The sequence below is a fragment of the Melozone crissalis genome, unplaced genomic scaffold, assembly GCF_028551555.1.
Source record: "Melozone crissalis strain CALT ecotype California unplaced genomic scaffold, PUWL_Pcris_2 ptg000006l_1, whole genome shotgun sequence".
Lineage (NCBI taxonomy): Eukaryota > Metazoa > Chordata > Aves > Passeriformes > Passerellidae > Melozone > Melozone crissalis.
The window spans coordinates 50,529,153-50,553,287 of NW_026535784.1; the positions used below are offsets into that span (position 1 = coordinate 50,529,153).

The following is a 24,135-nucleotide window of genomic DNA, read 5'->3' on the forward strand; positions in this document are numbered from 1 at the left end:
CTGAAAACTGATCTCACCAGAAACATACATAAGAGCACGTTATTCCTTCCTGTGTGACTGGCACAGCACAGAAGAGACTGACTAAAAACACCCTAAAGAGCACCTCTGCTTCACAAATAAGCAGAGCTAAACAGATCAACTAAATTGACAAGGTAAACTGATGAGGGGAAAGAACAAACAAAAGAACTTTCACTCTTTCACTCTCCATCCTGAAATGCCAATAATGGGACAGGTTTTTCCTACTAAATACAAACAGACACATATAGTTCATGCTTTTCAGGGGAGGGGAAGCAGCAGAAACATCTGAGGTTATGAGTTAAGATAGGCCACTCCTCTATTGCTGGTATGTTAAGAGAAACAGCCCAAAACCAACCTGGAACATGTTGACATCGAGCGCTCTCACTGGTCCCGTGTGCTTGTCCTTCTGGGCTATTATCACCTCAGCCTCCCCATCCAGGATTTTGGCCGAGTCATACAAGATGACATTGCCATTTTCACCCCCAGCAATCAGCACTCCAGACACTCTGTCCCCTGAGGTCATGCTGTGAGGGCCCCAGATCAGCTTGTGGTACCTGCAAGACACAGAGGGCCCACAGTCTGAGCACCATCCACCACCAGCTCCCCAGAGGTTGATGCATCCCATTTTTGCTCACCCCAGCTGAAGTCAGAGAAAAGCACTGCCTGCTTTTCTCCCTAAGGATGAGTCTCAGCACAACCCTTTCCATCAGGAGGGCATGCCCCAATTCTGCTCATTAACAAGAGGCACAACCAATGACCCACAAACTGGTAACATCTCCAATCTCCTGGCTGCAAAATCAGGTAAGTGCTCCTGACAACAGCAGGCAAAGTGAGGGCTGCCAGCCCATCCAGCCACAGCCTGAGAAATCTCTGCTATCTGTGAGCAGCTTCATACAGGAGAAGAAACAGGTCAAACTAGAAAAATTCCATATGCTTTTCCATATCTGTGCTTTTGGATGTGCAAGTGTTTTGTCTGCCATGCCAGGGACTCAGTAAGTTTAGCCAACATCACAGACACATCTCTTGGACCACAGCCTATTCCTAGGCTAACTCAAGAGGAATCAAACATACTTCCAACAATTACAGATTGTGTCCATCTGTAAATACCCAAACTCCCTTCAACTCAATTAACTTCCTGCCTAAGCAAAACAGCATTCCTGCTGTTTAGCCATGCAAAGAATGAGTATGTTCTATATAAAATGACACAGCCACTTATCAGCTCAAATACAAGCAGAAAGCAAACCCACATTGACTGGAAGGTGACAAGGAGATACCTCAGCATTCACTGTAATATTGCTCATCTATTTGTTACCTCCAGGCAATCTTCAAGTAACTTCTTCAAATCACAGCAACTTTAGCATGGTAAGATAGAGACTGCAGAAAGGTACCCAAAGAGCATATGCTGGGTGAGAATTGCCACAACAGCCAAGTGTTCAGGCTCCCAGTGCTGAGATTACAGCAGGGGTTCACCAAAGAATGATGCTACAAAAGGAAATTGGTCTGTGATATCACACAGACCCATTCCTGGCTATGATTTTTATGCTCCTGCACCTAACTATGCAAGTTTACAAGGAATGAAGTAACTGACAGAGCTGTCCAGGCATCAGCAGCAAGACTGAACAGGACTTAACCCAAAATGAGGAAACAATGAGGAGCAAAACCCAAAAATTACCACTGCAATTACTTCCCTTTTGCCCTTTACTCTTTCCAAGATAAAGCATGGTTGTACAAAAGCAGTGCAAAACTTTGCTTGGAGGGCAATTAAGGATTTATCTTTTGTGGGTCTAATCACCTGGACATGATTTGCTGAAAACCAAAATATGGCCTGACGTATACACTGCTATCTAATCTTTAATTAGAAACAAACAAGCAACCCTCAACCTCATTTTTAATACATTCTCTGGGGCAAAGTCAAATTCTTGTGTTGCTGGTCAAGGGAGGTACTTTGCAAGGAGCACTGCATCCTGGCTAGAATTTTTTCTAGAAATTCAGAAAGCAAATGGCAAGCCTTGAGGAATCTCAGTCATAGTTAAAACAAGGTAGAACAATGAAACTCAAAGATCCAGTGCCTCCTGCTCTGGGCAGGTCAGTAGGACATGTTGACATCAGCTCTGCTCACAGAGCAGGGCATTTAAAAAGGGATTGTGGCAGTTTCAGCTCTGCCAGAGAGCTGCTATGGGTGCTGCTGAGATGGGAACTGGATGCTCTGATGCTAACAATATTTGTCTGGATAAGCACACAGTAAGGCACTAACAGCTAAGTGGAGCTGTGCAGCCAGGAATTTGGCTTCCCAGCTGTAGGAACACACACAACATAACCCAAGTTAATCATGTTACAGGAGTCCCCCTGAAATGCCTACATACAAACAGGATGGTGCAATATGAAAAGCTGCCACCGTATTTTCACAATTTCACATTTTCTTCTGTTTTCTTGTGAATCCCAGAGGCTTCCTGAAATAAAGGGTCCACACATATACTCAAAAATTTTCCATTTATGTCAAACCATGAGCTGCTTTCTTAGAGTCCAAGCTTGCTGCCCCACAGCATCAATTGCACACACTTGCCTTCATCTTTCAGTGCTGAACTTCTGCTTCTCTCCTCAACAAGTGCAGCCAAACCAAGTGAAGTGACATTTCTATGCATATCACACATAACAGTTCCACACACTGTACTTTTCTCTTACAACACTGCCTACCTGTGTGAGGAGGAGAATGTGGCACAGCTCTTCATATCCAGTGAAGGGTCTGCTAAGTCCAACTCAAATATTTCCAGAGAAGCACTTGTACTGAAGGTTGCATCCAGCTGCTGAGCTGAGGTACCTGTGAGGAAGCAGGCCTGGCAGTGAGAAGGGCATGATACACAGAGCAGTAACTGCAAAGGCAGCACAAGAAGGGGAACAAAACCATCATCCTTTCAAAAAGGATCCTGAGATAGGGTCAGGTTTCTGTTACTCGGATGTTGTTCCACACAACTCTCCTCCCCATGGCCCTTTGTTTGGGTGTTTCTTAATGACTATGAGCAGGAAAAGCTTTGGGCAAGTACCTCTCCCTGATGATGCACAGAACACGATTAAAGTTACAAAGGAGCCACAAGTGCTTAGGATTGGTGTCACCTTTCCCTGGCAGAAAGGGGAGGATGCTGGCTGCCACTTGCAGAATGCAAAGCATGTTTTTATCAGCACAATGCAAGAACTCCTCTCAAAACCCCACAACATACACCCCACTCCAGCCCCCAGGACACCGAGTAACTCCTCCAGCTTTCAATAATGGTATACCCCTTCATTCATGGTGTGCAGCCACCGCACACAGTCTGCCAGCACGTGCTTCCCAAAAACTCACCTGTGGCCAGGTAAATGGGGTGCTGCTGGGCAGGGCTCCATGCCTGCATGGCAGTACGGTCTACTTCCTTCAGCTTCATTGTGCTGGAAAGCGAGACCAAGAGAGGTGATGCTTACATGGTGCACGGTGAGGCTGCACTGCCACGGGATCAGGAGCCGCACCGGGGCTCGGCAGAGGGACCATATTCCTAAAGATTTCTCTCAGACAGACCCAGGCCGCCCTCTCCAGAGGACACCCGGGGGAGGGGAGGATACACTCCCCATTAGCAGAATAACACTGACACGTAGAGGAAACTGACGGCTGCGGAACATAACACAGGAAAACGTGGGCAAAGCTTCAGCAGCTGTGCGACCGCTCTTCCCACAGCACCGAGGCATCGGGCACCCTACAGCAGCTCTCTGCCCTACCCCACGGAACAGACCCAGCCCCGGGAGGACCCTGCCCGGACCGTGCAGCCCAGCACCCTCAGCGGCTCCTTCTGGGTCCCGTTCAGCCCCCGAGGGCTCCCCCGCCCCGGGAGCGCCCGGCCCGGCCGGCAGGACCGCCACCCTCGCCCCGTTTCCGACGGGAGCCGGAGGAGAACAGCTGCAAACCAGAGCATTGCGCCGTGCCTGCCCTCACCTCGGCGTCCCCGGCGCTCCCCGTCCCCGGACTGCTCCAACGTGGCAGCCCCGGCACCGCCTCCCGGCCGCCACCGCCTTCCGGGCGCGCCCCGCGGCTTCCGGGCGGCGGCAGCGGCGGGGCCGCGCCTTCCCGGCACGGGGCGGGAGCGGCGGGCAGCCGCGGGCACCGGGGGTGGTGGTGGTGGGAGGGTTTGTGTGGGGATGTGCAGCCGCCTTCTTCCACGCGTGTCCTCCGTGTCCCTCGGGGCGGGAGCAGCCATCGGCCCTGGGGAAGAGGGAGACGGGTTAGGGGCGGCGGGAGCGGGGGGAGCCGGGGCGCAGCGCCGGCAGCGCGGGGGCCGCCTGTCCTCAGCTCAAGGGCAGTAATCATGGCGTGCTCATGATGTGAACAGCAGTGAGGCTCATCACGGGACAGGGGCCGCCCCAGGGCGGGGGAACGGCCCAAGGGTGCTCGGCCGGCTTCCACAGTCGAGGGCAGCAGCCCCGGACCCACCTCCTCACGGCAGCCGGGGCACAGCTCCGCTGCCGCCTCCCGCCGGGCTCCGCGGCCGCTCGGCGGGCAGACGCCGCACGCGGGGCGGGCGCTGCCCGGGCCGCATGGCGCGGCTCAGCGGGCACACAGCGGGAGAGGCGGCGGGTGCTGCCGGCCCCGGTATAAATAGGGGCGGGAGGCGCGGCTCCCATTGGCGCTCAGGATCGCCCCTCGCCACTGGCTACGCCCATTGGCCGCCGCCGCCGCTCCCGGTTGGCTCGGGCCGCCCCAGCTCCCGCCGCCGCCGCCGCCGCCGCCGTGACGCGACCGCGCAGCCGCGCCCAATGAGGCCGCGATCCGACGGGCCCGCCCGCCAATGGCGAGGCGGCGGCCGGGCGCGCGGGCGGCGGCGGCGGCCAATGGGCGGGCGGGCCGTGGCGCGCGCGCGGCGGCGGGCGCGGCGGCGGCGGCGGTGGCGGCGGCCATGACGCGGAGCTGCTCCGCGCTGGGCTGCACCGCTCGCGACACCGGGCGGAGCCGCGAGCGCGGCATCTCCTTCCACCAGTGAGTGCGCCCGCCCCGCAGCCCGCCCGCCGCCCCTCCGTGCCCTCATCCCGCCGCATCCCTCTGCCGCAGGTTCCCGGTGGACGCCGCGCAGCGCCGCGAGTGGATCCGCGCCGTTAACCGCGTGGACCCGCGGAGCCGCCGGGCGTGGCGGCCCGGCCCCGGCGCCATCCTCTGCTCCCGACACTTCGCCGAAGGGGACTTCGAGTGCTACGGGCTGCGGCGGAAGCTGCGGCGCGGGGCCGTGCCCTCCCGCTTCCTCCCCTCGGTGCGGGCGGGTACCGGGCGCGCTCCCCGCTCCCCCCGGGCGTTCCGCCGTATGCCGTGACCTCCCCTCTTCTTCCCCCGCCAGGAGCCGCCCGGCGCCGGCCGCACGAAGAGCGGCACCCCCGGGCGGGCGCTGAAGCAGCCGCTGCCCAGCCCGCCCGCCGGGGACCACAACTACAGCCTGCAGGGCCAGCGCGCCGCCCCGCCGAGGCCGCCGCCGCACGCCCCGCAGCACCAGCAGCAGCCCCCGCCGGCCGCCGGGAGATGCGGCCCCGCGCCCCGGCGCAGGAGCGTGCCGAGAATCCTCAGGGAGCTGGTGGCAAAGCGGCAGCTTTCCGAGGAAATCGTGAGTTTGCTGCAGGCGCAGTTTTCAGGTACTGCCGGGACGCTCGCTGAGGCTGAGTGCCCTCCCTCGCCCCCGGTTCGCGTCTTTGCTTAACCAAGGAAAAGGCGAGGCACAGTGCTACCGTGCCTGAGCCCTGCACTTCACACTGGACTTCAGGACCGAGTTGTTCCAGAGGCCCTGCTGTGTTGCCTTGTATTCTGCAGTGCATTTGTGTCAAGCATCCCTCTGTTTTCAGCCATTTACTTCTTTCACTAAAGTTGCCCTTTTGTGATTTCTTAAACAGATTTGCCTCGAGAGTTGCACAGCTGGAGGCAGATGGCAGACTACTCGCCAGAAATGAGGCAATTTGCTTGTCTTCTCCATCTCTACCACATTAAGGCCTATGATTACCTAAGGAAGATTCTTCCCCTCCCTCATCCTTACAGCCTGACAAAGCAAGTTTCTAGTTATTCATTCAGAATGTATTTCCAGTACTGGTGTAGAAATAGGTGTAACAGATCTGTCCTGAAGCTGCTTTGTTACTTCCCTGCATGGTCAGTGCTTTCCTTGGCTGGGGTCAGAGGAAAGAAACTTGGACTATGCATGAAGGAAAGCAGGGCTGCCTTCTTTGCCCTGCTCGTGTCAGCCTGCTCTGCAGCTCGGGGCATGGCTGACCATGCCCTCAGTGGTAAAACGTGCTGCCTGTTGTTCAACTTCTCCAGAACCATGTCTCTTGATCACATCCTGCCTTTTTTTTTTTCCAGCTGGCTGTCTAATAACGAGGCTGCTGCAGGCTTCAGCAGCGACATTTTTCTCCAGCTTCAGGAAAAGGTGGAGAGAGAGGAGCAGGCCTGCCGCTGCTGCGCCGTGCTGGTACAGGACGTGTCCCTGCAGAAGCAGCAGGAGTGGGACCCACGGAGCAAGCAGCTGTCGGGTTTTGTTGACTTGGGAGCAGGCATCCTTGATGCTGATGAAGCTCCACTGGCATCAGAAGCAATAGTCCTCATGGCAGTCGGCATCTCCAGCCCTTGGACAGCTCCCCTGGGCTATTTCTTGGTGAACAGCACATCTGGCCCCTTCCTTGCTCAGCTCCTCCGTCAGGCAATCCATAAGCTGAACAGCGTTGGGATCGTGGTGCTGGCTGTGACATCGGGGGCCTCTGCTCACGGTGCTGAGACTGCCAGAGCTTTGGGCATCAGGATAGATCCCAAAAGGACTCGGTGCACTTTCCAGCATCCACCTGGTTCTGCTCACAGCATCGCATACTTCTTTGATGTTCCTCATGCCCTCCTGCTGATAAGGAATGCTCTGCAGTGCTTCCACAGGGTGCAGTGGCTCGGTGACACCATGTGTTGGCAGCATGTGGTGGAGCTGGCAGCTTTGGGCGAGCAGAGGGTGTTGGAGCCGTGCAGTCCTGGGTCGGGCAGGGCTGGGAGTAAAGGGAGTTCCCACCTGAAGGTCAACCCTGCCTCCCTGCTGTTCAGCGAGGGTGTTGCTGAGGCCCTGGAGCACCTCCAGCAGCTGGGCCTCGCCTCGTTTCAGAGCTGCAGCAGGACTGCCAAGTTTGTGCGGCTGATGAGCTCCCTGTGTGATGTGTTTTATGGCAGAGGTCCCTATGGAAGGGAGCCTTTGTTAGCTGGGAATTACACCAAAATAAGCAACCTCTTCGATGAGGCCAGGAGCTGCTTTGTCAACTTAACAGACTCTGTGGGGAGATACATTACTAAGAGCAAACGCAAACTGGGATTTCTGAGCTTGTTGCTCAATGCTGAAAGCCTCAAGTGGCTTTCCTCCAACCACACATGTCTAAAAGGCACTCCTTCCCAGCACCTCCACACACATGCCTTCAGCCTGGACCCTCTGGAGCAGTTTCTCAGGGCTCTCCAGCAAGCCTGTGGCAGCAATGGCAGCCCCACCTGTGCTGTGTTCCAGGCTGCTTACCACAAACTGCTGGCCAGCTACAGCCTGGCCCCCAGCTCACCACCCAGCAGTGGCACTGCCAGCCCCTGGGACGTATCCCTGTCTCAGAGGAGAGCTCTAACTCTGGGCAGCATTCGTGCCCAGTATCACCCGGCTCCTGGGAGGCCTGTGGCCCCAGAGTTCCCCTACAGTGCAGGCCTGCTTTTGCCCAGCTGTGCCCTGAGCAATGCGCTGACAGATCTGTCACTGCACGCACAGAGCCTCACCTGCACGGCTGGCTGGGTGGCCGAGCAGCTGGCCTTGGGCTTGCAGTGTGAGCCTTGTCTTGCCTCTCTGTTTGAGGCAGATGAGAGCAGGCTAAGATGCAGGTCAGTGCTCTACATACAAAAGTTGGGTGGCCTGAGTCTGCCCTCGGCCAGTGTGCACCACATAACAAGCATTTCAGAGCAAGTCCTAAACCGGTATGGCAAAGTAGGAGGTGCCAACAACAATACCAAGCTGTGGCATTTGTGTCTAGAACAGAAAGTCTTCCAGGAGCTTCTGGGAGAAAGCCCCCTCTTTCCCACCCTCACAAAGCATTTATTTGAGGGGGAGCTGAGCATCAACAACCACTACACAGTCTTGGTAAAGGAAATAACACGGTGTTACTTAAACGTAAGAACACAGCCCACCCAACACCTGAATTTGAAATACCCTTGTGGACGGCACAAATTGAAGAGACTGAAGGGAAAGCATTTGTTTCCATCACCACTGGTTAGCTGTCAGTCAAGCTTAACCCACACATGGTCTTACTGAGTACTCTGTGGTTCCAGGAATGGCTGTTCCTTGCTGAGCTCAGTGCTGGACAGATCTAGGCAACACATGAGGAAACAATGCTGGCAAAACTAGTGCTGATAAGCACTGGTGTATTGGGCCACTGCAAACCTCCTAAGCAGAGTTTAACTGAGCAAAGCAAGGAGGTTTATCTGATCCCCTGTCCTTTCTAGCAGTCCTGCAGTATTTCATGAAACTTCATGGCAGGTCAGGATGAGCCAGGGTTGCTCCAGGTGCCTGGGGCACTGCAGTGTCCCTGGAAGTGCTGGGTGGTTTTAGTGCTGCAAGTACTCTTGCCAGAAGAAAACTGGTATTTTATGGGGTTGCAGGGAATCACATGCACTGGCACTTTGATCTCACCAAAAAGATGTGCTTTATAAAAGCTGGGGGCAGGAAAGCTTAAATAGGAAAATAAAGATGTGAGAAGCAAGTGGCACTCAAGCTGTACACAAGCTCTAATCTCCTTTCAATGTCCCATCAAACAGCTAAACATGCTGGTCCAGTCTAGATCCTCTGGATCAGTCCTAAGCCTGTACCAGAGTGTTGTGTCCAGTGGCATCCAGGAGCACCAAAAGCCTCCTCCAGGGGCAGGAATACATGGGTGTGCTGCAGCAGGGCAAGCATTTCAGTTCTCATTTCATAGCCCCATCCTCCCAGGGCTGGCCTGTGTCCTGCAGCCCAGGGCACATGGCACCCTCGTTTCAATGTTTCCACTGATCACTTGAAGCATAGCTTTGATACCACCAAACAGGAGAGGCTTCTTGAGGTAGTTCATTTCCATGGCAGGAAGCTATTCCAGTGCTTTGCCTGGAACAGCAGAGTTTGGCAGAACTGCTGCCAAGGGGTTTCCCTTTGCCATGCAGAACTGGAGTTGCATCCATAGAGATGGAAGGCAACTAATTCCCACAAAGCCCGCTGTTCAGTCACTTTCAAGATCCATGATGGAACTGGGATGAAAACTGGGGATCTGCCACATCCTAGGCAGTAATAATATTAAAGGTATCATTCTGCTTACCAGTGACTTGACAAAACTGTCCCTGGCTGGTTTGGGTTTCTCCTCCTTCCCTTAGTTCTGCTGCACCCAACCCCTCAAGCTCTGCTTTGAGAGCAGCAGCACCACAGGAATTCATACAATCACTGCTGGGAGGAACAAACCAGAACCTCTGGGCTTTTCTTTCCCCAGTCCAAATACCTATGCAAAAAACCACATTGAAGCCATCAGAGTCACAGAGCCATTCCAGCTGCAAGAGACTTTGCAGGAAATTATTCCCTCCCCTCTGTATGTGATTTTTGGGACAACATTTGGCAAAATGCTGCTGAAATCTCAGTGACAGATTGGTTGCAATCATGTAATGTTGGAGCACTTGCACTGTCTCCACCTCCAGCCCTAAGATGAGTAGTTATGAACTGTGCCATGGATTGCTGTGCATGACAGCACACCAGTAACCAAGGGATATTTATTTATCTCTGGTAGCATTTGGTCTCACACTGAAAATCCAAGTCAGCACTTGCATCAGAAGTGGACCTAGTATTAACAATTTATTTTGATATTTCAGTGACAAACCTGTGTATATTTGTCAGTGCTGAAGCAAAGGAGTGCAAAAAAATCATATTTACAGAATAGTATAAATGTTTATTTTTTGTGATTTATCTGACTGTTTTATTTGTACAATATAGAAAAGTGTATTCTTTGAATAGGTCTTGTAAATATAAATTTAATTTTTCTACTTTTGGATGTAAACAGAACTATAAAATGAATCCTTGCCCCATTCCCAATTATTTTTTATGTAACTGGATGAACTTGACTGTTAATCTTGTCCAGCAGTTTGATGCAAATGGCTAAGGAAGTACAAAAACCAATTCATACACTCTACACCAGGGAGAAGGGGGAGAGGAATCCAAGCTTAATATTTGAGAAAGCTTGTTCAAAACAAAATAGAAGAACTAAGAGCATTTGATTGCACCTTCAAAGTCTTTACAAGCAAAATATTCTCCAGCAATGCCATCATACATAATTACAACTGTAATCTGAATTTCACAAGTGCTTTTGCACACTGTATATAAATACACATCACAAAAGGTGCAATTTAGAGTAAGACACTGAATATATACAAAATTAACACAGATTGAAGTCTAAACAAAAGGCATATTGCAATCTGTTTGAAAAATAACGTAAGTAGGTATTACTTTATTCACTTACACTAATTTACATTTATACAAATCTTACTGGACAGACTATATTAGGTCACTAGAAGGGAACAGAATATCTGCACTATCTACAGGTAAAGTTACTGCACTGATTTTTTAGTAAATCCAAGTCCTAATAATGAAAAAATGTGGCATTTACTTACAGGAGAGGTGGTTTCCCGTTCCAGAGATTTGCACAAACATTGCTATTTGTGCTCAGGGAGATATCCTTAGCAAACAGAGCCCTTCAGGCAGGTCAGACCTGGTCTGTGAGCCCACCACTGCTGCTGACTGCCTCCCAAGCCCTTCATGCCTCCCAGGCATTTCAAGGAGGCACCAGGGAAGGGTCAAGGGCCTTCTGTGCAGTGCACAGGGCTGGGAGGTGAAGCATCCTCCCACCCTACTGCCTTCACACACAGAGGCACAAATCTCTGCTGCTGGTGTGCCTAGCCCCTACCTCTCCCCAGCCTGGCCCTGCATTTCTCTGTATTTACAGTTTTATAGAAGGAATGCAAAATCCCTTTTGGAAAAACATAGCAGTTCAGGCTGCAGTGAGACAGGTAATAAAAATGCCTGTGATTAAACATGGTTAATGGATGTTCATGATAGGTAAGTAACCCACCAGGTTAATTCTGCAAATGTGTTCCACTATCAAAAATGTGATATGATATTGCCTGTAACAAATACTGAAAAAAATCCCCTGCCTTAGTCTGTACCCAGCTATAGCTGATTGCCCCCCATTTAGTGTAAAAGGATTTGTGTCTGGTTTTGTAGCAATCCTGATTCTGTGCTAGTACTTTCTCTGATCACAGCTCTCACAATTATTCTAAGCAACACTAAAAGAGCCCTTATGCCAAGTAAATTGCCAACATGGAGAGCAGCAGCATCCTGAATACCCACAGCAGGCTGAACATGATCCCTACCTGCATTTGCAAGTCGATTCAGATGCAGATTGTCATCTCCAGTGACTTCAGCTTCTCAGGCCTAAACACTTTCCCAAGGTTACAGCTTGATCCTAGAAAACAAGGGACTGCACAGCCCTACTTCCAGTGAGGGATCAGGCTGCTGCAGACCTCTGAAAAACCAAGCTTCACCCAAACAACAACATCAATCTGCTACACACTTAGGTAACACTACACTGGGCAGACAGCCTGGCATTGTGGCATGCCTGCTCTTCCTCACTGCTGAGGACAGGCCACTCTCTTAGCCTTCAAGTTCCAGCTTAAGAAACACCTGAGCACTCTGCCCCATTCGTATCAAAAATTCCCTGTAATGCCATTCACCTCTATACTCCTTGGGCCCTGCTCCAGAAACATTCTCCACCACTTGCTCAGTGCTGTATCTGCAAGCAACCCCTCTGCATTATTGCCTATGCATCTCACAGTGCTCCATGCACTACAGGGACATGCTGTGTCAGGTCCTAAATACAAGTACTACTTTCCATTTAGATGCTTATTTCTACCTATTTCCTTTCAGAATTCTCTTGGATACACTGGTACCTCCATATTACAGGCCTGTCAGCAAAAGCATGACCTGGCTGTTGACATCACCTGTGTTTTCCTGTATGCACAGTGATGCAAATCCATACACTGTAAATAATATATATTATAATAATTTATATATGCCCTTCAGACAATTATTCTGGGGGAAAGGAGAGAACACATCTAATGTTTAAGAAACCCAGGGTAAAAGCTGTACATTGGGAAGAAGAACTGACTTTTAGGTATTGTCTGACATAGAAGAGGATTTAGCTAAGATTTAAAAGGCTCTACATCTTGTTATAAAAGAATTTCTCGTTTCAATCTTACATGGGTCAATTTACAACAAGCACCAAATTAACAAATATTATTAAATCCATCCTTTATGCTAAACCAAAGTGTCCCTGTGCCTTAAGTGTTCTGTTGAGTCCGCTTCATTGTGGCTCATGTGCACGAGTCAGCAGTTCATGGCACAAGGGTCACCTTTGGACTTCCCTGCAGAGCTGATAACCCTCATGAGACAGCGCCCAAACTCCTCCAGGATCATGCGCTCTGCCGCAGCTTTGGACTTGCCCGTCTTCTCCGCCTGCTCTGCCTGGGCCAGGAGGCATTCACAGGTTGCATCGGCCACCTCCTTGGTGACAAATGTGAAGGGCAGCCTGAAACAAAGCAACATCCACTTAGTGTCTGCAAAAACACAAAGGGACTAACTCCAGGGCTGGCAACTTTGTGGTGTGAGGACTGATGAGATTTCACCTGTCCTATTGCTTCCAAGGGCCTTTAGATAGTGAGTAAGCCTCAGTTACCAGCCAAAGGAACTGGTGGGGCAGAATCCCTACTGTTATAGGAACAAAGTGTTCCATTCACCTGACTGCTCCCACCTCTACAGCATACACAGACAAGGCTCAGAGATGACAGGGACATACCTGTCACACACATCAAACACAAAATTCAAAGAGGGTGCAGTATTAACTTACTTCCCACCACCACTGCTGAGTGCTGGTGCTGGCCTTGTCAGCAAGTCTGAGATCTGGGAAGATAACTTGGTCTTTGCAGCAGTCTGCTGCTGCACCCTGACCTCTGCAGCATCTGCTAAATGCATCAATGTCTTTCGCTCCGGGCTTTCTTCAAAATTTTTACAGCCAATGCATTTGCATATGGAAGAACACATGATTTTTGCCTGAAAGAAACAAACAAAACATAAGAAACCTGTTGCAAATTTGACTCCCCTTATGAGAAACCACAACAAAAAGGAGATCTTATTTTAATCTCTTACCAACTAACCACTAGAGCCAACTCTCAAGCAGTGGTCTTCTCTCTTAATTCTTACCTCAAGTTGAGATGTCCCAGATGTATACTTCAATCGAATCACAGAGCATAGAATGTAAATAAGTGGTTTCCCACTCAACCCTTTCTTCATCAACCTCCAGTTTCAGGTGTAATTTAGATAGCTGAGTTTTGAGAAAGGGCAGTCTTGTCTCTACACTGTCTCTACATTCACAGACTGATCAGTTAGCAGATGAAGTAATATTCTGCTTTTGAATTCCACAGACACATTCTATCCCACAGCATCTGTGGGATGCTGCTTTAACTCCTCCTAGGGACTTGGTACAGTAGATTTCTTTAGGAAATGGTGATATTCAGTAAAGAACAAATCCAAGCCTAAGTTCAAAGTTGCTAAATAGTTTAAAATTAAAATTACAGAACAGTAGCAATCAATTTTTCCATGTACATGGCTTTCTATGTGCAAACTTCTGGGAGAAGAGGTAACATTACAGGAATGGAAACAAACAGAAGAGAAAACATGATAGCAATACAAGGAAGAGACAAAGCAGAGAGAAGTCACCACACTAAAGGGGAAAAGCTGCTATTTTTCAAATGAGATAATGCTTCATACCTCATAACATTCGCAGTAGTTTTTGAGACATCCCGAGCGCTTACAGTTACACCCTTTGCTGTGCCTCCGATCCGATTCTCCCTCCTTTCCTTTCCCTATTTTGGGCTTGAAGGCTTCAGGGTTTCTGTCCAGGCAGGCCTGTCAATGCAGACCCAAAGGGTCAGTCATTGCATGCAGGGAGCAGAATTTAGAGGTGCAATAAAAGGACTTAAGCCTTGCACATGTGGGAGGAGATCAGGGCATTATACACCCACTCTGCCCCACTCTGGAGCTTCAGAAAAAAGAAACTAAATTACTTTGATCCCAGGGGGCAGGGGAAGAGGCCCCTCACCTTTATTGCTTTTTGCCTATCGTTTTCATGGTCCAGGTTGTTATAACAATTTGTACAGTTGCAGTTATTGCAGAATTCACCGTTTGCAAAACAGTCACAATACCTGAAACAGAAGATGCAGAAGGCATTTGTAAATATTGACCATTGCATTGGTGTGTGAGTATTGACTCCCACACTGCAGTACCAGAAGTCCTTACTCTGGCATCAATATGGGTAAGAGTCATCCTATGCTCAACTCCACACACACAAGCAGTACCAACCTCACTGCAGAGCCAAAATCCTCTCTAGTGCAAGTCTAGCTGCTGTCTAAAGACACAGGAGGAGCTCAAGGGTGTCCCCTGAGCTCATCACATAGCACAAGTCCCCCAAGCAGCCAGAAAAGTTAATGAGACTTTCTTCTGAGAGTGACTCTTGGGTCACCCACATATTGAGGCCCAGTCTGCTGCAGCCACCTTACAGCCAGCTCCTGAGCCAGTCAGCCCAAGCCAGGAGCCCTCATACAGCCAAAACAAAAGGCAAGCAATTGGAGTGACAGTTCAAAGGCAAACTAACCCAGAAAGGAGATTTTGTTGTTAGTTTTGCCCTTGAGCTGGGATGGAAGAAGAGAAAAGGGATAACAATTGGTACATCTCAGCAACCAGGGGAAGGATCTGAATGAGGATAAAGCAGACTTTTAAAAGGGACACATATATGAACAAAAGGCAGCAAAACATGGACAGGGAAAGCCAATCATGTTGCCATGCCTCTTATGTACCTCTGGTGCCTCCCATCAAAAACAATATCTCACCAATCCACAGACTCACAGATCTAATACATGGAAATTCCACATTCGTTCCCAGCTCAAACATGGCTTTAGGCCACAACAAACTCCAACATCTTTCAAAGCTTCCAGGACTACCACCAGCTAATAGCTAAAAACTGCTGATCCTCTTCACTTGCTTTGCAAATCCTGCTGGGGGTGTGTGGTCATTTTTTGAAGCCTAAACCCATTGCTAAACTGGCCTTCTGTGGCTTGCCCAGCCTAGCACGACGTAAATGAGATTAGGGCTGCCCTGGAGCTCACTGCAGCCCTTCATCAGGTTGAACTGGATTTTGGAGATTTTTAGCATCTTGAATGGTCCCAGAGACAAAACTAAATCAAAGCTTTTACAACCTGTAATAGCTCTCCTTTCTTTTTTAAAATTCAGTGGTAGAATAGTCCTGGTTTCCAAAAGAACCAGGGCCAGCATCAATCCAGAGAAAATAACTGAGTTGACTTCTTAGTAGAAAAGGCTATGTGCCTACCTTACATGAGCATTTGGGAAAAAATAAGTTCCCCTCCAGACAAAAAAAAAACGTTTTACTAGTGAGAAAGCACCTGTGCCAGAGTGAATTAACCATCTGCCCTGCACCAATGCCCAGAACATATAACATCAGTGAACAGTTTGCTTCCTAAGAGCATTCTGAAGGTGCAAATTATTCCCAGTGATGCCAGTTCCTCTCCCAGCATTCCTAGGGCACATTCAGGCACCAAAACCTAACCCCTACACCTCTAACATACATTGGGCACTGTGAGGTCAGTCATGTATGCAAAATATCTGAAAAACAGCCACACATCTTCTTGCTATGCAACACAGAAGTCTGAGACCAGGAAACACAGGACACACCTCCCCATACACAGGTGGGTGCACTATACAAAGACACCCAAGCTTGAAAGTTCAAACAAACTTCTTAACTTGGGTTCAGATGCCATTGCATCACTTCCCCTTCAAGTACCACACCCCTAATTTCCTCTTCATTGTCTAGGATTCAGGGAACCACAGATTAATTTCAGTATCTCCTCCCATTCCTGTCCCAGAAATATCCGTAAACTGACTCTGATCAAGGTGAAGAAACTCTCCTCAGCTCCAAATGCTTTTGTGTCAAATTCTTCCAAATACATGGAAAGGAACAGCACAATATGTCCTGGATAAGCAAGAGGTAGACCTATCAGTGAAGAATCACTTGTCTATTCTATCTTTTAATAAAATACACAAAGCCCAATTTTTCTGAAGTATTTGATCTAGGATGGTATTACTGATGCACTTCACCAAAGTACAGTAAATTCCCACAAATGATACCAAGAGATACCATTTCACTCATGGTACCAACAAGGCAACCAGAGTTGCTGAGTGGAATTGGCTCCACCATGCAATAAGGTACATTATGCAAAGTTAGACAATTTTTATGTTATGGTCCATATAGCTCACAAGAGCTGCAAAATGACACAGGCTCTGCAACAACTCCACCAATATCCACTTTAAATCAGCATCTAGACATAAAATTTCTGATGTACTTCAAACCATTATATTCTGATACTTGGTGCACATTTGTGATGTTAAAAATAAGGCTTAAAAGAAAAAAAAAACTGTACCAAGCTGTACTTACAATTTCAAACACAGAGACTTAGTACAATTGCAAGGCTTCCTGGGGCGGTTTGCAGACTCAGAAGAAATTATTCTGGGGGGAGAAAAGGGCATTTATATTTACAGTTTTATCAGTTTCTTCCTATTTTAAATTCATGTAAACAGCTCAAAATAAAAACTTTGAAAAAATCTTTCTATTCCCCTTGCATTAGATTTTTGGCTGACTGTGTTTAAGTAACTGTTATAAATAGTGCCTTTGCAACCCAGAAAGAGATGGATTATTTGCTGCAAATTTGGATGCATGCCTGAAGTAGAAATTAGGCTTTAAAGCTAGAGGAAGCATAACTAAAAACTGGAGTCAGGGAAACCTTCCCCAGAATCCCTTCAGTGGGACCAGATCCAACCAAAATTCATGCAACATGATTGTGCCTTTTCTTTTGTTCTCCTTGGAATTAAAAAAATCCAAGAAAACAAAAAAATACCCTCTCTGGAATAATGGGAAAGCAAGGCAAACCACAGTATTCAGTTTTCAGATAAATTCTATAGCAGACATGGTCTTTAACTGCTCCTAAGACTTGGATTTTGTGACACTAATCACATCTGATGAGATTTGTTCCATCCCTATGCAGCAATTTCTGCACGTAATACCAGGGAGATTAAATCAAACCCGTTCATTTGAATAGCTGCATCTGGATTTGGGATTAGTTTGCATCAGTTGAGGCTGCAGCAACAAAAAGCAACTTCATGTTCACAATTTCCAGCAAACAGTAACACAAAAGGACTGTGCAGAACAGCTAAGCCTGCTGGATTGGCAAAGGGAAAATAATATATGTTAGCTGTTATTTTCATCCTTAAAGGAAAAATGCAAGACTGAAAAAACCCAAAGCCTCCTATCAGGATCCATTTTGCTGTTTGGCTCAATTTCTGCATGTGTTAAGCATCTAGCTTATATGTTGTCCAGAACCTCTCTGCAGCAATATTGAGAAATAGTTGAGGCCTGTAGCTCACAGGTGCTGTTGCAAATAAAAAAAGAGCAACAGGGAGCTTTCAGGTCAACTTCCTGCTACATTAATTCAAAAAACAGAAAGGAGAACACAGCTTTGATCAAGAGACTGGCTCAAATGTCAGAGAGATCCACACCCTTCAGTCAGAGGTAATAATCACACCACAGCAGACTTGAGAATTTCCCAAACCAACCTCCAAGACCTCAGGCTTATTCAAGCAGCCTATTCTACAGGTTTTGGGATTTTTTTCAGAACTCTTACCCATTAAATGGCAGCCGTGCCTGGGACTGGACACTGGATGTCCCTGTGAAGCCAGTGTTGCTTGCTATGGATACATAGGATGACTGTTGGAGCTAACAAAACAAAAAGGTTAATGCTTGACATGAAAGAAATTATAAACAAGAGGATGTGTTGCTAGTATTTTAATTAACTTAATTAACTACAAAAATAACTTGCTTCTAAGAACACTTTTAGACACTTATAGAATTTGGACCAGGTGGCAACTTCCTGCCTCCATACTTAGGACAAAAATACTATTTTAGATTGTACTTTTTGTTGTCCATCACAGTGTCTAGATCCACACAGATGACAGGGATAACACACAGAAATGTTCAGACCACAAACAGCTCCTGTTCCTAAAAACATGCTCATTTTCCCCCTAAAAGAGCAGAATCACTTCCTGCACAAATTAGTAGCTTCCTTTATATACAAGCCACTTACTATGAAAGTAAGCAAAATGGTTTGCATTCCAACTCCTCTGCATACCTGAACCCACCATTTATTTTTCACATTAAAAAACCAAAATCTCATAAGAACCTGCCAAACAACACTGCTCTGGGCTACCTTCTTTAGCATTACCTACAAGCAGCTGTTTGCTCCTGCTGGGACAGGTTCTGGGGACATATTGGCACATGGCAAGATACAGACCTGCTGGGGCCAGGCAAATGGGGACAGGCTGTGACTGGAACACAAACCTCAGAGGAGAGGTCCAACAGACGCTAGTGTTAAGTAAAATTTGGAGATCTAGACTGGAAGGACACAGTAACAATCTTCAGGGTCACACTGCAACTGTGACAAAATCAAAAGGCAACCAGAAACCAGTCTGGTACCAGTAATGCCAGGAAATATCAGAGTCTTTGTTTCTTCAGTCTTCAGCAGAACATTTCATTTATTCCCTTTTCATCCTGGTCAGATCCTGGCAAAGAGCAAAAATCTAATCCCTAGGCCTCAGTTGGAGTGGTACCAGCTGCTTCTGACCCCTGGCAACGTGCTTAGCATTAACTAACACCATTTTATAATGAAGCAGCCATTCTCTGTGACCAAGCAGGTCACATATATGCTGCCTTTCTCCTCATCATCAGGCCCTGAAGGTCCTGTGAACCAAGCAGACAAAACAATAGGATTTCTTCCTCCTCTCCCTAGAGGTCCCAGGATTCCTGGTGGTGACTGTCAGGGACCAGGGAAGTGTAACAGCACACAGAGCAGTTATAAAATCAAGCTGTTCCAAGTCCTAAGTGACCTGTACTCTTTCATATGATTTTCAAGTCTAGGTTATGATTGCTAAAGTGATGAAGCAAACTGTTTATCAAGATCTGACCCAATATGCAGGGTCTAGGTGATTAGAAATTCCAAGCTGAGATCTAGGTGATTCAAGTAAGTTGGCATTATAAATTCTGTACACTACTCAAAATTGCACTACACTGATTCTGCCTACAGAAATGCTGTGCTATTATGCTAATAAAAACTCCTTTGAGAAAACAAAGCTTTAATTGCAACCATGATTGAAATTAAAGTGCCATCATCATTCTGCCAAGGGTCCCCCTAACAGAAACTGTTGCCTCAGTGTCAGGTGGCAGTCACAGAGCAGAAACCTTTAAGAGAAAGGCAGAATAATCCACAAGAGCAGCATTTACATAACCATCTCTGGGAAAGGCCATACCTGTGTGACATACTGAGCTGGAAGGACTGCATAGCCAACATTTCCTGTGCCAGGGGCTGGTGCCAGCACAGTGCCTGGGGGGAGGTTGGTGAGGTTGGGCTGGATCTGTGGCAGTGGAGTGGCTGGCATGATAAGTCTTTGCTGGGGCTGACTGGTAGTGACAATTTGAGAAGTTGAGTTGATTGGTTTGGGCACCACCTGGAGAGAAAAGAGCTCTTTATGAAATCAGTGTTTCAGTCATTCAGAACACACTTTGATTAGTAGAACAGTTCCTTACAGAGCTGGAAGCAGACTTTTCTCTGTGCAGCCAAATCAGGTCAGGACTATTACATGACTTAGAGCCAACTCACCTGTTTCACAGTCTGTGCTGGCACTATGGGAACTGACATCCGCACGGGGGTCGCGTTCACCACCACGGGCTTCGCTGGGGTCAAGAAACAACATCACATCAATGTGTGTTAGTCACTCCAAATCCACAGCTCAGCCCTTCAGACTGTCACATGTGCACAACACAGAGGTACTTAGCACTGAAACTCATGTCTACACCCAAGTGTTGCATGCCAACACCTTTGTAAACAGGTCTTTGGCACACATTTCACGGCAATGGATTAAAAAATCAGCCAGGGTGTAGACCTCCTCTGGACACTGGATTTCCCTTACATCCCTTTTCCCTTTGAAATCTTTTATCCCATCACCCCTCGTGGACAGAAACCAGCAAAAACACCTGACACTTCTAAAGCAATTTACATGGAAGGATCTTCATGTTACAGGAGTTTTGGCAATATGCTTGTGGGCTGTCCTGCCTTCGTGCTCTTCATATAGAGGAGATGGGAGAGGCCATGAAGCACCCACAAATCTGGTCAACTGGGGAAAAGCAACCTAAAATGCTCCCAGGATTCAGGCCCAACTACAGAGCAGTTTGACACAAAGGAGTGTTTTCACATACAGACCAGAGGTCTGCAACAGAATATGGAATTTATGGAAGTCTTACCACAAAACCAAGTACATCTGGCAGTCTTCACAGATCTCTGTTATGTATTCATTTTAATTGTTACAGAACAAACATGAAAGAAAAACCCAACAGAGGCTTCAGACAGTGTCCCCAGCAGCACTTACCCTGTTGCAGAGGCTGAGTATTCGTACTGGGATTTTGACTGGCAGATTGGGTTGAACTACTGGCTGTTGTGGCAGTAACGAGTCTGACATAATGGAACTTGCTCCCAGGTACCTGAATCTGCTGAACATTGGGTGCAGTTGCCAAGGGAATAATTGTCTTAAATTGAGATGTACCCACTCCTCCTACAGTAATGGTCTGCACTGCTGATTTCACAGCCTGTTAAGCCAACACAGAGAGCACAAAGTTACTTGTACAAAGGCAGAAAGAACATCAATGTGTTTATTTCTCAATTTGTCAGTGAGCAACTCTAGCATATCATTTGCACCCTTGAGAGGGAAGACAGTTACCCTCTTTTTGCTTCCAAAAGTAAAACAGATGCAGAGATTAAATGCCTGCCAACATCTCAGAGTAAACTCAGTTCCATTTTCAATGCTCTACACCAAACACCAGAGTAAACTAGTATTTACATGAGTAGGGTGACTCAGGCCACTTCACAAGATACAACATCTGCCAAAACTATTTCCAGTGCCTACAAGAGAACATGGCTCGGTTTGTCTTCCACAATCAAACAACCAAACATAGAAATATTCCTGTTATTAAAAGCACATGGTAAGAACTTGCAGAACAGTTTGTCTGAACTGCATCATAATTTATCTGCATATGTACAGATATGTCCTGTTAAGAAAGTTGGTAATTAATCCATAGAAATCCCTGTGCAACCCTTGTGAGGAAAAGGGAACAGAATCCATAACTGATGGACATCAGAAAGAGTACAAGCTGAGAAATGAAAGAAGCAAGAACAATGAGAAATAGCAAAACAAATTCATTAAGAAAAAAGGCAAAATGCTGAAAGAAAGGGAGCTCAGCAGACCTGTGCTACCTTACAGCTTGAATCTGCAAAATTTCACCTTTCCAACTTTTCTCAAACTACAAACTAATAACAAGAAAGTTTAACTTCATTTAAACACATTCATAAGTCTACTGGTTTGATAGCAGCCTCTTTTACCAGACCAGCTCAACCTCAAACCTTGATTTGTTCCTTTTCCTGCTTCCATTTAACTTTTTATTAGAGCTCAGGTTTTTGTTCTCAGTATCATTTACTGTTGGTATAAAGCATTACTAGTGGTCCTTGACATCAAGTTAAAGTATTACGCTTGGTTGTCAGTATGATGTGAATTCTTATGAGAACATTTTCCCAGCTGCCCAGTTTTCAGCAACTACAGAAATGAAATCTCAGTTTGCACACATTTCACTAGAAAAACAACCCTGCTCTTCTAAAAGATGTTTTCTTGGGATGTTTTATTTTTCTTAAGACATTTTATACTTTAACAAGCCAGAGCATCAAAATAAGCACTATGTGCAAGCATGGTCACAGACATTGTCAAAGGGAGACCTGTTCTCTCTAGCACACAAACGAGCAGCTGCTATCCAAGGACAACTGGGAAAATTGTCAAATTCAAGGGACAGCTCTCTTCTAAAGGCATGTTCTTGAGCCCAGTGAAGACAGGTGAAGCCCTTGAGTTGTGTCAGATAGCTTTGCAACAGAACTCCCACAGATATCTCCATTTTTTCATTTAGGGTGCTTGCATTAGAGAGACTTAACCTTTTAACAACTATTTCAGAAGACAATTTTCTCTGAGCAAAAAAACAGTTCAAATCTCTGTGGTGTCCATACTCCCATATCAGTATTCCAATTATTTCCTGCATCAGTAAGATAAAACTGGGAAAATCTGTCTGAGTGTCTGGTCTCGTGTTGTACATGTGTGTCCACTCCCTGCTATATCCATACTCTGGATATATTTACACCCATTCACATCCCTTCATGTTTACCACAACAAGAGTACAGATATTGCAATAGAAAAAGATTTACCTAAGATCACAAAAGAGGAAAACAGCAAAAACTGTCATTTGTAAGAAAGGTCAGTTTTGTCTTGTGATTAATTAATGCAAAACTATTTATAAAAGCTATTATGGAAAAGCCCAATTTTCTAGAAATGAGACATGGGAAATAAATAATTTCTGGTTCTGTAGCCCAGACCTCTACAGCAGGAATGTGAACTCCAGTGCTGCAAACCTCAGAAATACCTGGAAAGCAGTCCTAGGCAGTGGCATAGAAACATTGGCAGAAGAGAAAGAATCCCCCAAAGAACTCCTCCTCGTGTCACAGAGTTCTTCATGTGACTTGGGAGATTCAGCAGACAGAAACAAGGATTTGCACCAAGTGGGGCTTTCCAGACTGGAAAGCTACTGTCTAATAGGACACCCTTTTATGGGCTTGCACTGGTTTGCAGACCTCAGCTGAAGAAGTACATTATATATCCACTCCTTGGGGCATTGCTTCTGCCAGTTCCTAAGCAGACACCATCCCAAGAACAGCGGCGGACAGAGCGCTGCCGAGCCGTGCTCCAACACTGCAGTTCCCAGCAAGCAATGACACAGACACAGCAGAAGACAAAGCAAAGTCAGTCTGTACCTGGGTGGTTGTGTGGTTGACTATGGCTTTCCCAGGGGAGGAGGGTGCTGACTGCTGCACTGTGAGGATCTGCTGTCCTAACGCTACATTCAGTGGGACGCCCACCGTCTTCTGGGGGGAGCTGGGAGGCTGGGAGGCCACTGACACCACTGTTAGCTGCTTGGCAAAACAAAAAGCAGTTTAAACCTCTGTGCAGGATACAGGGCCCTGTACACACACATTCCCCTCCTCAGGACAGCACAGCTCTCCACCAGAACAGAGCTCTTTCTGTGAACAAAGGTCCTGCATTTAACCACAACTCACACGGGTCCAGCCGTAACAACAGAGCCCTTAGAACCTTGAAGGCATCACTGGTTTGCAGCACCAACAGGCTCCTGCAGAAACCTAGCATGGCATCTGGGTGGGAGTAAGGGGTTGTCTTTCCATTTGTTTTGTCAGGTTTTTAAAGGAAATTATCCTATTAAAGCCTGAGCATTGTCAAGAGGGATCTTCTAAATAAAGACATCATAATTGGTACAATGACTATTTCATAATAAATAGAAATTTTAAAGAAAAGCTGTTCAAAAGAAAAGAAAATTCTCACCTCACACTACTGAATCAGTCAAGGTATAAGAACATCAGTACTTTCAAATCTACACTGCAGTTTCCCAGAGATCCAGTCTTCTGACATTTCTGCAGAGTGCAGTGTTTATAAACACTCTATATAACCACACCCTTTCCAAGGCTGGTTTTCTACTTTTTGTTCTCAACTTCCTAATGTTTTAAGAAAAATCAGATACTTAGAATTGCTTATTAACAGTAAATTCAAGATGAAACCCTAAAGAGTCTTTTCACACCCGCTCCTAGGTAAAAAAGTAACTTTAGAATAAAAATTAACTTCTTTATGTTGCTTCTCTTACTAATAACTGTCAAACACAAGTCTTTTACTCCATCTGTATAACATTACAACACTAAAGCACAGCCAAACGAAAATAATTCTTTATTCT

The 24,135-nt window shown here is 47.2% G+C and overlaps 3 protein-coding genes across 10 annotated transcripts in view; 1 reads left to right on the forward strand and 2 right to left on the reverse strand.

Annotated features, from left to right (window-relative positions):
• The window catches only part of SEC31A (SEC31 homolog A, COPII coat complex component), a 40,514-nt gene extending 36,455 nt beyond the window's left edge, over nucleotides 1-4,059 (reverse strand). For all 6 annotated transcript variants that reach the window (XM_054290186.1, XM_054290177.1, XM_054290158.1 and 3 more), the window contains exons 1-4: nucleotides 3,977-4,059; nucleotides 3,356-3,438; nucleotides 2,713-2,836; nucleotides 374-572 (exon numbers count right to left, since the gene is read on the reverse strand). In XM_054290186.1, the coding sequence (XP_054146161.1) occupies nucleotides 374-572; nucleotides 2,713-2,836; nucleotides 3,356-3,434 (402 nt within the window). In that variant the 5' untranslated portion in view covers nucleotides 3,435-3,438; nucleotides 3,977-4,059. The remainder of the gene's footprint in view (nucleotides 1-373; nucleotides 573-2,712; nucleotides 2,837-3,355; nucleotides 3,439-3,976) is intronic.
• Nucleotides 4,060-4,931: 872 nt separating this feature from the next.
• Nucleotides 4,932-8,540, forward strand: THAP9 (THAP domain containing 9). Its single transcript, XM_054295453.1, has 5 exons — nucleotides 4,932-5,014; nucleotides 5,087-5,282; nucleotides 5,367-5,655; nucleotides 5,911-6,061; nucleotides 6,371-8,540. The coding sequence occupies exons 1-5, from the start codon at nucleotides 4,935-4,937 to the stop codon at nucleotides 8,319-8,321; spliced, it is 2,667 nt and encodes an 888-aa protein (XP_054151428.1). The 5' UTR covers nucleotides 4,932-4,934; the 3' UTR covers nucleotides 8,322-8,540.
• A 50-nt stretch (nucleotides 8,541-8,590) lies between these two features.
• LIN54 (lin-54 DREAM MuvB core complex component) overlaps nucleotides 8,591-24,135 on the reverse strand; it is a 40,747-nt gene continuing 25,202 nt past the window's right edge. For 2 of the 3 annotated variants that reach the window (XM_054290205.1, XM_054290197.1), the window contains 10 exons: nucleotides 23,150-23,305; nucleotides 20,676-20,892; nucleotides 19,910-19,983; nucleotides 19,560-19,757; nucleotides 17,882-17,973; nucleotides 16,639-16,710; nucleotides 14,233-14,335; nucleotides 13,902-14,039; nucleotides 12,982-13,184; nucleotides 8,591-12,663 (listed from right to left, as the gene is read on the reverse strand). In XM_054290205.1, coding sequence (XP_054146180.1) covers nucleotides 12,462-12,663; nucleotides 12,982-13,184; nucleotides 13,902-14,039; nucleotides 14,233-14,335; nucleotides 16,639-16,710; nucleotides 17,882-17,973; nucleotides 19,560-19,757; nucleotides 19,910-19,983; nucleotides 20,676-20,892; nucleotides 23,150-23,305 — 1,455 coding nt within the window. In that variant the 3' untranslated portion in view covers nucleotides 8,591-12,461. The remainder of the gene's footprint in view (nucleotides 12,664-12,981; nucleotides 13,185-13,901; nucleotides 14,040-14,232; nucleotides 14,336-16,638; nucleotides 16,711-17,881; nucleotides 17,974-19,559; nucleotides 19,758-19,909; nucleotides 19,984-20,675; nucleotides 20,893-23,149; nucleotides 23,306-24,135) is intronic. The other variant, XM_054290214.1, reaches the window with a different exon arrangement.